At 38.0% G+C, this 16,021-nt stretch overlaps 1 protein-coding gene across 5 annotated transcripts in view; it reads left to right on the top strand.

Moving 5' to 3' along the window:
* Window positions 1-1,344: 1,344 nt before the first annotated feature.
* Window positions 1,345-16,021, top strand: part of celf6 (CUGBP Elav-like family member 6) — a 167,163-nt gene continuing 152,486 nt past the window's right edge. For 3 of the 5 annotated variants that reach the window (XM_066685526.1, XM_066685527.1, XM_066685529.1), the window contains exons 1-2: window positions 1,415-1,594; window positions 13,228-13,310. In XM_066685526.1, the coding sequence (XP_066541623.1) occupies window positions 1,450-1,594; window positions 13,228-13,310 (228 nt within the window). In that variant the 5' untranslated portion in view covers window positions 1,415-1,449. Of the gene's footprint in view, window positions 1,595-13,227; window positions 13,311-16,021 lie in introns of all 5 variants that reach the window. The other 2 variants (XM_066685525.1, XM_066685524.1) reach the window with 1 other exon arrangement.

Below are 16,021 nucleotides of genomic sequence, written 5' to 3' on the forward strand. Positions count from 1 at the left end.
ATGGCATACTAGTAACACCTCTGTGTGATTATGAGTAAGCGCCAACATCTTTTCTTCACTGTTTATTTCTGTATATTAAAAAATAAATCCCATCGATTGCAGTGACACAATAAAAAAATGTACATTCACAATAACAAATGTTATTCCAAATGTCTTTTAACATCATCCCAGATATCAACATTTGTAAATGTTAAGGTTCTGAATGAAGGTTCTATTGATGTAATGACATATAGTAATAATATTTTTTTGACCCATTTCTGTTAATATGCAGTCACAGGTCTATCACACTTGAGAGTAGTAATGAACTGCAGCTTGTGCACTTCAGCAAGATTTATTGCTATTAATTAATTTATGTTAATTATTTTCCCGCCAAATATGGGAATATAGGTATCACAACAAATTCCAGCCAAAGAGAGACATCCAGAAAGTCATAATAATATTCGTAATAATAAATAGGGATTGTTTTCCTCCAAATGTACAGATCTCAAGATTCATGCAACAACTGCAGCCTGGGTTCAGCACCATGGTCAGCAACAAGTCGGCTTTACTATTGTAACACTTACACTAGTGATTTATAATTTGTTTTATTTTATTTTATTTTTTAAGAGAGCACACTTTGGATAAATTAACGACAAAAAGGATATGGCTATTTTATTATTATTATTATTTAAAATTTATTGAAATTAAGTGAAGAAATTATTGATAAATAAGGTTTTTTCTCTGAGGCTTGAACACTCTGGTTCTCGTTCATGTCCCCAGCTCCTTTTACACAAATGTTTGGATTTTCACTCCGCCCCTCCGGGCCCTGCTCTCATGCTGCGTTGTGATTGGTTGAGCGGCGCCCTCTATGCAAATTACACTGGGGGAAAGGGGCGTAGTGAAAAGCCCAACGAACTGACGTCACACGGCAGAGTGGCAAGTGACACGCGGAGAAAGAAAAACAGACTGAAAACGACACCTAGGGTGACAAAAATTAAAGAAATAACAATGCATATATAAGAAAGAGAGAGAGAGAGAGAGAGAGAGAGAGAGAGAGTGGAAGGGACAACAAAAAAGAATAGAGTGGAGAGAAAAAAGAGAGGGAGTATAAGAAAGGCAAGAGTAGAAGAGAGAAGGGGTGTGTGAAAGAACAGGAGTTTATAAAAGGGACAGAGAAAGAGAAGATAGAAGAGAAAAAGGAAAAGGGTGAGAGAGTGAAAGAGAGAGAGAGAAGAGGAGGAGAGAGTGAAAGAGGAAGAGAGAGCGTGCAGCTTGTGTGTATGTAAGAGAGGGAGAGAGAGAGAGAGGAGGGGAGACTGGGAGGGAGGGAGAGAGAGAGAGAGAGAGAGAGAGAGAGAGAGAAAGATGGCTACAGTCACGGCGAACGGAGTGCAGCAGGAGAATGGCTTCAGCACCACGAACAGCTCCAGCAGAATGAACGGACTCAGCATTGGGCAGAGCACCATCCCCATGAAGGACCACGACGCCATCAAGCTCTTCATCGGACAAATACCGCGCAACCTGGAGGAGAAGGACCTCAAACCGCTCTTTGAGGAATTTGGGAAGATATACGAACTCACCGTGCTCAAAGACAGATTCACAGGAATGCATAAAGGTCGGTGGGAGCGATGCCTTTCTAACGGTTTCACCCATAAACAACACACAGAGTCACTGTCCACAGCTTCCACACACAGTCAGGAGAATGATGTGTGACACAGGTGATATAACATTGCACAGGACGGCACTACTGAGATCTGTGTATGTGTGTGTGTGTGTGTGCGTGCGCGCGCGCGCGCCCCTGTGTGTGAGTGCATGTGTCCATGCTCGCGCCTTCCCACATCCACGTGAATCGCTACTACTGTCCCAAAATGCTCTCAGCCTTCCATTCAGTTTACTCACGCATTTTAAAGGGAAACGGGGCTGGATTCCGTTCGGGGCTGTGTGTGTGTGTGTGTGTGCGCGCGTGCGTGTGTATTTCTTTGCTCTGATCTCTACATGTACTCTAAAGAATGGTAACTTTACAGAAGTGTGGTACTTTATGTGCTAACAGGCTTTTTACTAATCTCTGCATGAATACCTGCATGAATGAAACCTTTTGAGGATATGCATTTAGCAAATTCAGCCACTTTATCTTCCCTCTTTAACATCTCCCTCCATCTAGCAGCGGCAGGCAAAACTTAATGGACATTAAATTAAATCTAGTTTATGTTTGTCATTTCAATTACGGCTGTAAAAACTGTTCCATCTCCACTTTTGTTCATTTTTCTGTTGTGTGAACAAACATTTTTCCGACTACACAAATAGAAATGCTTCCAACTTGAAAGAAAATCTCATGCATTAACTTGCATTTGAGTTAAGACCACGTTTGCCTTCGATTCAAATGAAGTATTATATACTAAAGACACGTTATGGATAAGTGACGCAATTGTAGCTTGCCTTGATTACACATTGTTTCTCTCCAAAAACCTAAAATACATACCTCAATGAAAACAACCTCAAACATGACCCCTAAACGTACCCCCCAGGATCATACGATCGTACCAACCCCTATAACCAACGTTTGTCCTTTGCATTGTAGACTTTTAGAAATTAGGAACACATGCTACTTTTCACTGCCAATTTGAAGCAAATATTAGCGACCGGTTCTGCACACTAGCTTTCCATTTACACACTGACAACACCACGGAATGAGTAATGAAGCATTCTAAAAATAAAAAAAAAACACTAATTAAGCCCACCAGAAAGTCAATTTCATGTTCGCCATGAGGCATCCATTGCACTGCTGTGGGACTGCGTATTATGATCCAGACCATTTAAATATTTAATTCTATCATGTCATTATTTGGTATTGTTCTTTAGAAAAGTGCTTAGCCAGGGGTTCATATGCCCCGAGACACGTGCATAATGATAATCTGTATTTAAACTTCATTTTGAATTAAATGATATATTTTTTTTCTAATAGACCACTTAAAACGTACTTTAAAAAAAAAAAACCCTCTATGGTGATGTTCCAAAAGTGCGCTCAGATAAGAAGTGATTATGCCTCTTTTCTCTTTTCGCTGTTCCCTATAGTCCACAGGGAAACGCCGCCCTCCACAGTAAAAGTGAATATATCCCTTCATTTTCTGTAACCGCTATATCTTGATTAGGGATGTGGTGAGTCTAGATCCTACCTGGGATCACTGGTCACAACACACCCTGTATAAGGCATCGCTCCCTCACCCAGTCACTCATACACTTACACCTATGGACAGCTTCCAATAGCCAATCGAAAGAGAAGCACCCAGAGGAAACCCACACAGACACAGAGAGAACACACCAAACTCCACACAGGTCTGTCGCCTGAGGCAGGTCTTGAACCCACAATCCCAGGACCCTGGAGCTGCGTGACAGTGACACTACCTGTTGTACCACCGTGGTGCCCCAGTGTTAAAATTCAAACATTGACAAAATTGGTCATTTACAGTAATGTAATTCTAGCTGAAGGAAGTAGTAACAGGTGATGTAAAGGGTTGTCTGGAGTAATAACATAAAGAGATAAAGATTCAAGCAGCAAAAACAGTGCTGTCATTAGCTGCCAGCATCATTTATCATTTAATTTTATTTAGCATACATCTAGTATTTTCTATGTTTTATAGCCTATAACTTAACCCAGTTATATAATGAAGCTGACAGTCTAATTTCACGTATTCATTTTAAATGTTAGGTGTACAACTAAGTTTGAAACAAATTTGGGCAAGGCATAATTGTTATTCAGTATCCAGACATTATCCCACTTATTTGCCATTGTTTGGTAACTGTTTCATAGCAGAAAAAAATGCTACATTCAGCTAATATTGAAATCACCATCTTTAACTCGTCTAAAACAAAACCCACACAATATTATTCCTCAAATAATTACAAATTAATGCACATGCTTTTGCAGTGCTATGATGGAACTCACAACAAATGTAGTGATGAATAGATTATTCTTATTTGCCATTTCCAGACTATTTAATATTTAGCTTTTTTTGTTGTTGTTGTAATAAATGATAATTGTCATTCTTTCATACTACGTAACAGTTAGCACAAACGAAGTTTGGGACAATATTTGATATATATTTATACTTTTATAATTATACATTAAGTAAAAAGCTTAAACTCTTGTAAATGTGATATATCAAGATTTTCATATATATTTTAAATTTTTTAATTTCTTTCTTTTTTTTTTTTTTTTTTTTTTGTGGTTAAAACAGTGTAAAGTAAGGTTAGGTGTCATGCCCAGAGACACATTTAACTATTAAATGCTGTTTCTGCCAAAGCTGAACTAAACTACACTAGCAGCAGTAGCAGAGGTGGTAGCAGTAGGCTTATCAGCAGTAATTTAGTAGTAGTAATGAGTAGCAGTACCAGTACAAGTAGCAGTAACAGTAGCAGTAGTACAAGTAACAGTAGCAGCATTAGCAATTACAGCAGTAGCAGTATAAATAAATAAATAAATAAATAAATAAATACGTATTTTAGTTTTTAAAAATTTAACAAAATAGTAATGACTCTTATTTTGAAAGCAGTTGCGTTTCATTTTGATGAATTTTCCTGGTTTAGGATTAATCTAGATCCTTTTTGATTGCGTGATACGTTTTGAATGGTTTCTTTTGTGTGATGTTGGCTTTTCTCGGCCGTGTGTGTGTGTGTGTGTGTTATTAATGACTCCACACAGGGAGACTAATGTGTGTGTAAATGTGAACTCTACTGAAGTTTGTTGTGGTTAATCTCAGTCGGTCCCCTCTCGGTCTCAGTGTGGAGTTTGTGTTTGACTCGTTAAAACGGTTGCTCTTCCACACAGCGCTTTAACTTTAATCACTGTATGGAGCTGACTTGCACTGGTTTTGCGAAGTTTATATTCAGCATCCAGTCGCAGATTCTACTTCCACTCCTCAGATGGAAATATTTAAAATGTGAACGTGTGAAAGACCGCGTGAATCCGCATTAATATCCACTCAGCTCGGTGTCCGAGGACTCCAAGGTAAATAAAAACACAATTTTAATTAGGGTGACCGGGTCTGAGATGGTGAAAAATAGGACACGTCTTGGCGGGGGGGGGGGGGCAGCTTTTAGGTCCTTTACACCTTTATTTGCTACACATGGGAATATCTTTTTTTAATTCATCCGAGAACCTACATTTACGTTTCGGCATTGCTGCTCGAGATGAGAGTAGGTGCCTGATGTAAACAAGGACTACTGACGTGCAGACTGACCAATTAATTGTTTACAGAAAAGGTTCGACCAATAACGGTAGCTCTACAGTCAGACCGTCCAATCAGAAGATTCTAGGCTACTTCACCACGCCCCCTACTCACTCTCACTCAAGTGAACCAATCGGAGAAGGGGAGGGCGGGTCTAGTTTGTGAACGGAACTTCTCGAAGTTCTATGTAAGTTCTAGAAAAACAAAGTCCCGGACGTTTGTGAAATTCCGCCCTGACATTTTTTAAGTCTAAAAAAGAGGATATGTCCGGGTAAAAGAGGACGTCTGGTCACCCGAATTTTGATATATAGAGACGGGGTTAAAGAGTTACAGGCAAGCTTTTTATAAGCACTCAGTCTAGTTTGCTATTTAGATTGAAGGGTTAGCTAACTTTTTAACAGTTAACTATTAAATTCTTAACAGGTAGCACCCGGTCGTGAACAGTGGTCTACAATGTCAGGTCATTGGCTTGGGTTTATGACATCAGAAACCCTGGCTGTTTGAATGTTTATCCTGACAGGTCAAAACACTCAGACTTAGCTTGACTGCTTATTTTACGTACATATTCTAGTGTATAAAAACACCAAATGGACATGTTAACAAGAATAAATCTGTAGATTAAACTGTAAACAGCTCTCATTTGAGATTAAAATCACAAATTGGGATATTTATTCTGTATGCATGCCATTATTTTTACTCTTTCATTAAAATTAGCCGAAAAACAGCAAAGCTGGATATTCCCCAAAGTAGGATATCACATTTAGCCAGATAATTTAGGCCAGAATTTGAAAATGTAATGTTCCTACGCTCATTCTTATTGGACAGGCTTTACTTCGGATTTGAATTTATCTGGCTGTCCTGAGAAATCCTGGTGGAATTCACTCTTTTGTGAAACAAGACACAGTCTTCTCAGTATTCACATCCACTACCACTGCTCCGACGAGCTCCAGTGTTAGCTTCAGGTGAAACCACATAAATCTAGGTTGTTGTTTTTTTTTTGTTTTTTTATATCTGATGATTTAATACAAATGTAGCAAGTGAATTATTTAAACAAGCGTATGCCTCTACAATGATTGTGGTATGGTGAGTTACTGTAAGATCATAGCTTTTTATTATCATATTTTTAATCATCTTATTGACTTTTATTGAATTAAGAAAGTGGTTTTCTGTAAACCTTTTGAGAATGCATTTTTTTTGTTGTCTAACACTAGTATTTATTAAAAAAATATTTTGCCCACTGATATTAAGCCATAAACCTGGACTTTTTCTGTGATAACTATTTATGGCTAAAATTGCAGTTTTATAGATGTGATACATTTTACATTAAAGCAACACTAGGTAAGTTTCACTACTTTTGCTCTTGGTCTCCCCCCACAGTTTTGAAGTGTAATTCACTTTTCACAACACTGTCCTGAAATCAAGGGGATGTTTTCCTGCCTGCCTTCAAAAGTATGTAGTTTCTGCAGTGCTGAAAGTGTTGTTTTAAAGGCAGTAAAACATGGGCCCGTTTCCCTATTCAAGCTGTAATCATAATGCAGAACCAGATTAACATAACCAGGATCTTGTTTGCCTAAAACAACTCGCTGTGACCTGCAGGCTCCCTACACCATGCCGCCTGTTGTAAACCTCCAGTTGTCTGTCAGCTGTAGTCTAGTCCATGGTGATCCATATCTCACCCCGTCCGTGACTCAGTGATCGATTAAAATAACACTCTGGCTTTGTTTGGGCCTGTCCTCGATCGTCTATGAATGTCAGCACACAGGAGCCATTTATTTCAAGGAGAATGACATCGCAAAAGAGTTTGACTTTTACAGTTGTCCACTGTAAAAGAAAATAAGTGAGGACTTGTAGACCTTGAGACTGTTTGATGAGCTGGAATGGCTTGTGGCAGGCTTTTGTATTATTATATTTTTTATATATTAACCTATAAATGTATTGGTCCTACAAGTTGTGATGCAGGCTAATAATCACAAGGCCACTTATCTCCCTGAAAAGAAGAATCACAAATAATGTACTGAAGTATTTTACAGTTTGGACACATAGTGTTTGGAAATCCCACATTGCCTGCGATTGTTTAATGCTTTTTTTTTTTTAAGATACATATTGATGTTAAAATGTTACAAAAACAAACATCTCTGATTTGTTGATTCTCTTGAAGCTTGATTTAACTTACAAAAGCACAGAAAGTATTTCCAATGTTTACACTTAACAACTTGATAGTATTTTGTAAATATAAACACATTTGTTTATTTAATTTAATGTCTGCCACATGCCAAAATGCAAATTTTTCCACTGTGTTAAATCACATTTACTTTTAATTAAACTATTTAATTTACTGGGAACTGACTATTATTAAAATACAAGTGGAATTTTTGCCCATTAAAGGCAACATCATTCTAAGACACTGCTGTTCTCCCTGGTTTGTTTACGTTCAGAAGCTCTTCATCTTTTAAGGTGGAATGGTATATTTGGAAAAAAATATATTGTTGTTTGTATGTGGATGAAATGTAACTTTAACTGTAAATTTTTTATTCACTGTTTGATTTACCACAGAAACTCATTTGCCTTGAGTTGTTTAGTTTTTTAACACTTTCAGTTTATGTTTACTTTCATGTAAGCACTATTCTGAATTTTGAAGAATTTCTAGTTCCAGCTTACGTAATCTGAAACAGCAAAAATAAGTCAGTATTACCCACCCATGGAGCAGCAATAAAGCAACAGACTCATCTTTTTTAAGATTTCTCAATGTTTGGAGACCTCTCAGCCATTTAAACACCTCCAGATTTTTTTTCTGTTCCATGAGGAGAGAGAGATAAAGCCTAGAATATTGGACTGAGTCTGTTTTTTTAAACCTGTTTACTGACACTAGAGCTTTGTAAACACATCAGACTTGTTGTCTAGAGCGCAGATCTAGTGGAGAGCTAATTAATGATGAAGAAACATCCTCAACATTTTGGAAAAAGTATTTTTTGATTAAAAGTTTTTAAATAAGACTTCAGTTGCTCATCACTCTATGGTCATAATTGCCCGAATCTATGCTTTTTGATGCACCATAGGAGACACATCAGGACTGCAGGCAGGTCAGTTAATCACACACATTTTGTGTCTACACAGTCTTGTTTTTGCAGTATGTAGCGCATACAAAATGAGGCCTTGCTCCTTGCGTATTAATTTCAGTTTACATTTCATGATGCGGTGGCAGAATCTGTTAAATGACAACAGTTTTAGTTTTTTGAAATATTCCCAAGTCTACGTGGCTATGTTTATCATTGTAGCATGGCAGTTTCTCACGCAGTGTTGTGTGAGAGCTTGAAGTTCACGCACATTCAACATTGGTGTCCAGTCTTACCCAACACAGATAAGGGAATTTCTCAAGATTTCCTGACTCGTTTTGCAATGTAAAGTACGGTGCTTCTCTTATAGCATTTAAATTCACCTGCTTATAATGCAATGCTAATAATAATGAATTGAAACATGAGTTTCCAATGAACGTTTTACTTTTATTTTGCCCCTGTCCCAGCTTTGTTGGAGTGTGCTGGAGGCATCAAAAGCAAAGTTAGTTTATATTCAATAAACACAATCAAGTTATTTAGTGAAAACTTTGGAACCCTTTTCATTGTATCATTGTCTGTTAAAATAATTTTAACAGAATTATTAAGCATCACAGATACTTCTTTTTATTGAATTTCGTACCAAAAGAAAGCATCTTTAAATAGTATTATATTGGGGGTAAATTTATGGCAGACTGGTCTGTAGAGACCCACTCCAGGTGAAAAGCCCTCAGAATCTATCACCACCTCTGTGTGTGTGTGTGTGTGTGTGTGTCTATTTGCATGTGATTGTGTGCATGTTTGAGAACATTCACCTACCTCTTGGTCCAGCTCTTTGTCTGCCAGTCAGAGAAGCACCCCATTGGTGGTGGGGGGGCAAATATTTCAGCTGACTATAGTTATCTGTCAAATTTTAGCGGCCACTTCCAGCGCACACAAAGGTCCGGCACAGTGGGAGTTAGCCAGTACTTTGCAATGTTTAATTTTATCATTCATTACTCGTGCCCCAGTAGCCCCATATAAATGATGTAATTGGTTTTAAATAGCTTTACAAATTGACTCTATCACACACAAAAGTACTGAAATGTCAAAGGAAAGACTGTAACTCTGGAGTGATGATTCTGCCGCTTTAATGAGCCAGGTTAGACAGTGCGCTGCATAGAGAAAACGCTCTGTGAATTGTTATTTCATCCAGTACATTACTTACATTTGTCTTTTTCTGATTTTTTTCTTTTTCTCTCCCTTGTTCTGATGAAGAGTGACACTTCTTGGCACAGGCGATGCTGTTGCATAATGTGGCTGAATTTATTTGACTGACAAATGAAGCTCTTATATTCAGAGTAATGTAAGTGATTTTCTGTGTAGCACAACAAATTATGAACATTTATTTACAGTCATGCATCCATTACTGAGTCTTAGACTAGTTTAATCGGCATAGCGAACTCAGGCTGAGTTTGTAGTGAAGTTAGAAACAATTGAGGATGATTTCTTGGGAACTGAAGGCCAGCATTCGTAAAGATGCATGTCACCAACTTAAGTAAATACATACGGCTTTATAGCAAAACGTTTTAAGTACATACTCCAACAAGCCTGGGTTTTAAAGGTTACTTTGGGCCATTTTAAAGTGATTTAACCTCTAAGCGTTATGATAACTGGCACTTGTTGCCTCAAGTTTGTGTAGGACTTACGTATGTTTTTGCTTCAGTGGTCATACGAGGCTTGTGTTGGTGTTGTATAGCTGTGATATTCTGAAATAAAATTCACCTGATTACTCTGAAGGACTGATAATATATTACCATTCGAAATTCATTTTTAAAATGCATTTTAAGATGCTGTTTAACATTTGAAGCGATTTTGGAATTTTGTTGAATGATTAAGTACAGTATTTATACTTAGTTATCTATAAGTTCCCAGCCTCAAGATAAGATCACATTGTTTCTAATACCAGAGATTTTAAATGATTTTATTTTACTAACGTGTCTCAATTTCTGAACCTGAATTCTGAATGATTGTGAAGACCAGCAAAGAATAAGGGAGATCAGATAAGAATGACTGTAGGGTAAATTCGCTTAATTGAGTGATTTAAGATTGCCCTACGTTGTCCTCTCTCATCATTAGCTTGACTTAACATGTCCATGACGTCTTATCTGATAGATTCTTCAGAAGGTTCAGTTCCAGAATCCGGGATTTACCAATATTATCAATATTTATAGGTGCATCATCCATCAGACTGTACTCTGTGGCATATAGTCATACGACAAACTAATAACAGCAGTGTAGAATGCCACTAGGATGTTGAACTGTGACTTTTTTTTTTTTTTTTTTCTTATTGAGAAATATAGTAACACTTGATCTCTGGTCAAACTGACAGCCGGCATGTGGTAGCTAAAAAGTCCTTGCCGTATGTTCACGTATAAATATAATCACACTTTGTCCGTTAAGAAACACTTTGCTGGTGGAGGCTTTTACACAGTAAATAAAGACCGAGAGAAAGGGAATAAAGCCCTGTAGCTGATGCCCTTTTTGTAAGTTTGACATCCTGCTTTTTTAATGGTCATTTGTAACCAGTAATGAAGGTTTTTCAAGGATAAGTGTTGAATTCTTGGAAGCAATATGAATGTTATAATAGAACCGAGTACAGTACGTGTCCAGCTTAGTGGGTCTTTATGTGTCAGGCTCAGTTCCACTGGACAACTGGAAAATGACCATGATCCGTCTGAGCTACTGTGGCACAAATTCCAAAGTACTGTGTGTTCTGTCACAGCCAGCATACACTTTTTTTCAGTTTATGCTTCAGTAGCTGTTCTGTGGGATTGAACCATATGTGCCACCCCTAGCCTTCATCAGTGAGCCTTTGGTGCCCATGACCTGTCACTGTCCTTTCTTGGGCCGCTTTTGGCAAAGACAAATTACTGTACACCCCACAAGAGCTGTTGGAGATGCTCCGAACCAGTCATCTAGCCATCACTGTTTTGTCCTTGTCAGATTTTCCAGATCCTTACACACTTGCGTATGTCAGGAGCTGACTATTCACTCGCTTCCTGATACATCTCACTCCTTGACTGTCAGTGGTTTTAATCTTGTGGCTGTTAGGATGCAAAACCATTTAAATTTAAATCAATACATCATAAATCAAGTTTGTGAATGTGGGTTCTTTACAATTAAGGTTTGTGTATTCATTTCCAGTACAATTTAAGAATTTTTTAAATCATTGAGAAATAGTCTTTATGGAGATGCAAGCTTTTACAATGCTTTATTCGTCATAAACACACAGAAATCATTCTAGCTATTCTTGGTGTGTAACTCACATTAATGAACAACGCTATAATTGAAAATTTTATGGTCCTTTCACAGTGATTGCTTCACTCATTCCAAACACACTGCAGAAGGTATTTAAACAGCCTCACACACTTCACACACTCAGACTTACTTATATTTACCTGCTGTGAACTCCAACCCTTAATTGACAAAGGGTTTTCTGAAGCTTGATTGAACACCCTCCTTCATATTATCAACAGTGTGTGTTAACAACATAAACTACTCGAAGTAGAATGATGTTGATGGTCATGTTTGTGCAGGTTATTTGGTTTATCTCCTGATGATTAACACTTTGTATTTCTTGCATGCATTGTTTTTATTTGTTCGTTCGTTCATTCATTCATTCATTTATTCAGTGTCGCACACACTTTTGAATAGCTTGATTGAATGTGAGGAGGAAAACTCCTCACAGACTTGAGGAGGGGTTTGAACACAACTCCAAAACCCTGGAACTGTGAGACAGTGACGCTGCCTGTGGAACGTTTTGCTTTCAGGCTTTTTGTGGTATTTCTAATTATGCATCATTTGATTGGAAATGAATTCTGTTCTGTTCAGGAACGTGTTTATTGGGTTGCAGTAATTAAAGTGCAGTATTTTATAAGAATGCCATTCACATTTATTCCAACTTTAAATCCGTAGACAGAATATTTAGTGCAGTTTAAGATAAAAACAAAGCACTGTTGATGGCTTCTTCACTGATTTTGGTTTCTTCATGTCGCTCACAGTTTATTCAGTTGATTCAGTAGTGGGCAACCTGTGGTTTATAGCTTGTTTTTTGTGAATCTGCACGTTAAAGTGGATTGATACAGTGTCCAGGTTTTGGGACAATCACTGCTGGGTGTTGCTACTCAAGTCAGAATAATTCAGAAGATAAAAGACGAAGAGAAGGGTAGGCTGTCATTCTGATGATACCTTGTTAAGTTTTGTTGTGGCCATTATAATTGGTCATTTATTTCTGGTTATTACTTAATGCGTTTAGTAACTTTTTCGGTGCATAACCAACTCATGTAAACTCATAACCAAGCATTTTATTTAGGGGTTCAGATATTGATGAGTCTTGATGAGTCTTGATGTATGAGTGGCTTGATATTTGGATTGAAGTTGCAATGCAGAAATCCAGAAATGATATATATTTAATTTTGTGTGTACCCTTTTAAATATATGTAGTTTTGCAGTAATTTGGGAACAAGTTACTAAAGACTGCTATTATAGAATCATTATAGACGTGTAGGTTCATTAAGAATAGCTAAGAAACAGTGCTCTGAACTTCTGAATTGGGATTCCCAGCTCTGAAGGATAGTGTCCAGATGGTGTTATAGTGTGCTTTGTTGGCTGAGTATTTGTGGGAGAGCAGTGAACATGTCTCGGAGCACGTTAAGGGGAGACCTGCTTTATATTCCACAAAAACAACCTGGCATTTCATTTTAAATTGATATAACCATTTATATTTTACTGTGAGAAAGAAACATGAAAGTGGAGAAAGGAGTAAACAGAGATCTGAGATGATTTCTTTTTCCTCTTTTGATTACTGTAAGGCCTGTGGAGATGAAACGGTTCATCTGAATTTCTAAAACCTGAGTGTCCTCGACTGACTTACTCTCCTTCTCTCTGTGTGTGTGTGTGTGTGTGTGTATGCCTCTTTCTGTGTTTTGCAGGATGTGCCTTTCTAACTTACTGTGCCAGGGAGTCTGCACTGAAGGCTCAGAGTGCTCTTCATGAACAGAAGACTCTGCCTGGGGTACGTTCCCTCACTTTCTTTTTCTTCTAGCCCTCTATCTTTTGTTCTGCATACACTTTCTCGCTCTCTTTCCACTCTTCCCTCTGTCTTTTGTGCTCTTTTTGTCTCAGTCTTGCCCTGTCTCTCTCTCTCCCTCCGTCTGTCCCGAGCGTACACACACACGCGAACCCACTCCGTCAATCTCCCACTCTCCCGTGCTATCGGGCCCTTAACCGAACCCATAATCTACACGAAACAAATAATGTCCACTGTGGTCCTGTGTTGTTGGAGTTGATTGGACACGTGCTGTGGCTGCTCAGTCCCTGTGCTGTCTGATCTCACTATTCTCTTTAATGATGCTCCATTAGGACTCGCCTCCTCCTCACACAGGCGTGAGATAGTGGGAGTTGTGCTGCTGCTACATCAAAACTCCCAGCATTTCAGAACACATTTGGTTGAAGCTTACAGTCCGTTACAACAAAACTCGCTGCATTCCAGAGCACTAAGATGGACTTGGCTGTTGCCAGAAACAACCCTGAATTTTAATCCAAACCCTTACAACTTTGAAATGTCACAAAATAAATAAATAATTATTTAAATTAAATTAATTTTATTTTTTGTGATATTAGCAAAGCCTTCTTTACTAATAGGTTTGTACCTACCTTTTGCTTTTTTGGTAATAATTCAATTAGTTTTTCCCTGGATACAACAAGTGGTAAAGTTATTAATAATTTCATCATAATCAATAGCATGTAGGAACAAATGTCCTCTGTTACAGGAGCTTTTAGACACATAGGCTGGGACCTTTACATACTGACAGCTTCCAACTCACAAATAAAGGGTTTAAAAAGTCTTAGGAACCTGCAAAGTCAAAGTCTTTCAGTCTGTGTGTCTGTGACACAAGCCGTGTTGTGATTGTGCATCGTAATTGTGCTTTTATTGGGGAAAAGAAGCTCCTCGTCTCCAGCGTCTGTCTGCTGTTCGCTGACTGGATTCTGACACACCAGTCTTTCTTCTGTTGCCGTGGCAATACAGCAGTGTGACTAGGATGGCAGTAAATGTGGTGTGTACCCACTCTCTCTCTCTCTCTCTCTCTCTCACACACACACACACACAAACACTCATATGCACACACACAGCTTTTGTCTGATGAAGGCCTCAGCGGCTTCATGCACACCACAAACGCTCACTGGTGTTAAAATGGATCATCAGTTTTGGCTCAGAGCCAGGGGGCGAATAAAACTAGCCAAGCTGACCCAGGCTGTGACGGAGCTGCAGGCCAGGCTTGGTCATAAAATCTAATGTCCAGCTGTACTCTGCTCCAGCCGAGGACACAGCACTGCCCAGTTTTAGTTTGACAACATCTAATACAAAGCTATAGTGACCACAGACACAGCAGAAAAGAGGGTGTGGGAGTGAAGCCAGTGTCCAGCTCAATTCAAAATGTTTAATTCAGTGTCTATATATTAATCAAAAATAATCTCAATTGTTGTCAGTTTTAGTATTTAAATAGATTTTGTTGACCTTGTAGAAGATAAACCACTTTTTTTTGTATATTTAAAAGGACTTGGATGATGATGTGTTAACGGTGATTTTAATTAAATATGATTATTTTAAAGATCATTATCAGCATATTTTTTTGTAAACAAGACCAATTGGTTTTGAAGTAGTGTCTTAGGAAAGGAGGCATATTTGTACATTTTTGTAAGTATATTTAGCACTTTTTGTTATATTTGAAAAATATATCATTTTTGTGAAGCCACTTTTTTGGAAAAGTGTATTATTTTGAAAAGTACTATGTTTCATTTAATACTTTCAAATAAGTTGTGTTTTGACTTTTATCAAATGCGCATTCAACAAATCTATTGAGATATATATGTATATATAGTTTGTGTGTGTTTGTAGGGCATATCTACATCACAACCATCATTTCTCTCTTGTTCGGACCAGTTTTAGTTGAATTTTTCACTTCATGTTGAAGTATTTCTCTTTTGTTATTTTCTTTTTTTTCTGTTCTTGCTGCTTCTATTCTTTTTCTGAACTCCTCGGTGCTTGGGCTTATTAACAGGATCGTTAAGTGAAGCTGTACAGGCTCAAAAGCCAATTAAAGCTTTCTCAAAGAGACCTTTCTGCATCTCTCTCTCTCTCCCTCTCCCTAACCCTCTCTCTTTTTATCTCTCCCCTCTCGTTTATTTTGTTCAATGTGACTGTGCAGTTGTAATTTGTTTTGATTCTTTATTTGTGGAGATATTCTCAGAAAGCCAAAGTCTTTCATAAACGAGTCACAGAAAGGAATGACTGGATGCACGTAGAGAGCAATTGCGTCTATTTTAGCATGCTATATCACTCTGCTGTTGGTCACAACGCATCCTTCTGTTACTATAACTGATTATTGGCCTCTTTGCTGGGTTTTTCCCTTCTGCACATGGGGTCATGCATATAAGGATTATATATTACACATGTAAGTATTTTCATATAATAATCAGAGGTGGCAAATACAGGTCAGAACAGAAAAACAAAAGTTTCAGCTGAAGAGGTCTGAGAGGTTTAGAAAAGTCAGGCCGTTGAAATGAAATCCTGGAAAGTATTTTCTTACTTGTGCCAACCCGGGTCATAACAAATAACCTACTCTACATAACCGATATCATGTCATGAGTGTGGGAACATGGGTTGCCAGATTGTTTTCCTGAATTTGAGAATGATGTGAAATCCAAAGGGACACTGAAGAAAAT

This window comes from Hoplias malabaricus, chromosome 11 (assembly GCF_029633855.1).
Source record: "Hoplias malabaricus isolate fHopMal1 chromosome 11, fHopMal1.hap1, whole genome shotgun sequence".
Taxonomy (NCBI): Eukaryota; Metazoa; Chordata; class Actinopteri; order Characiformes; family Erythrinidae; genus Hoplias; species Hoplias malabaricus.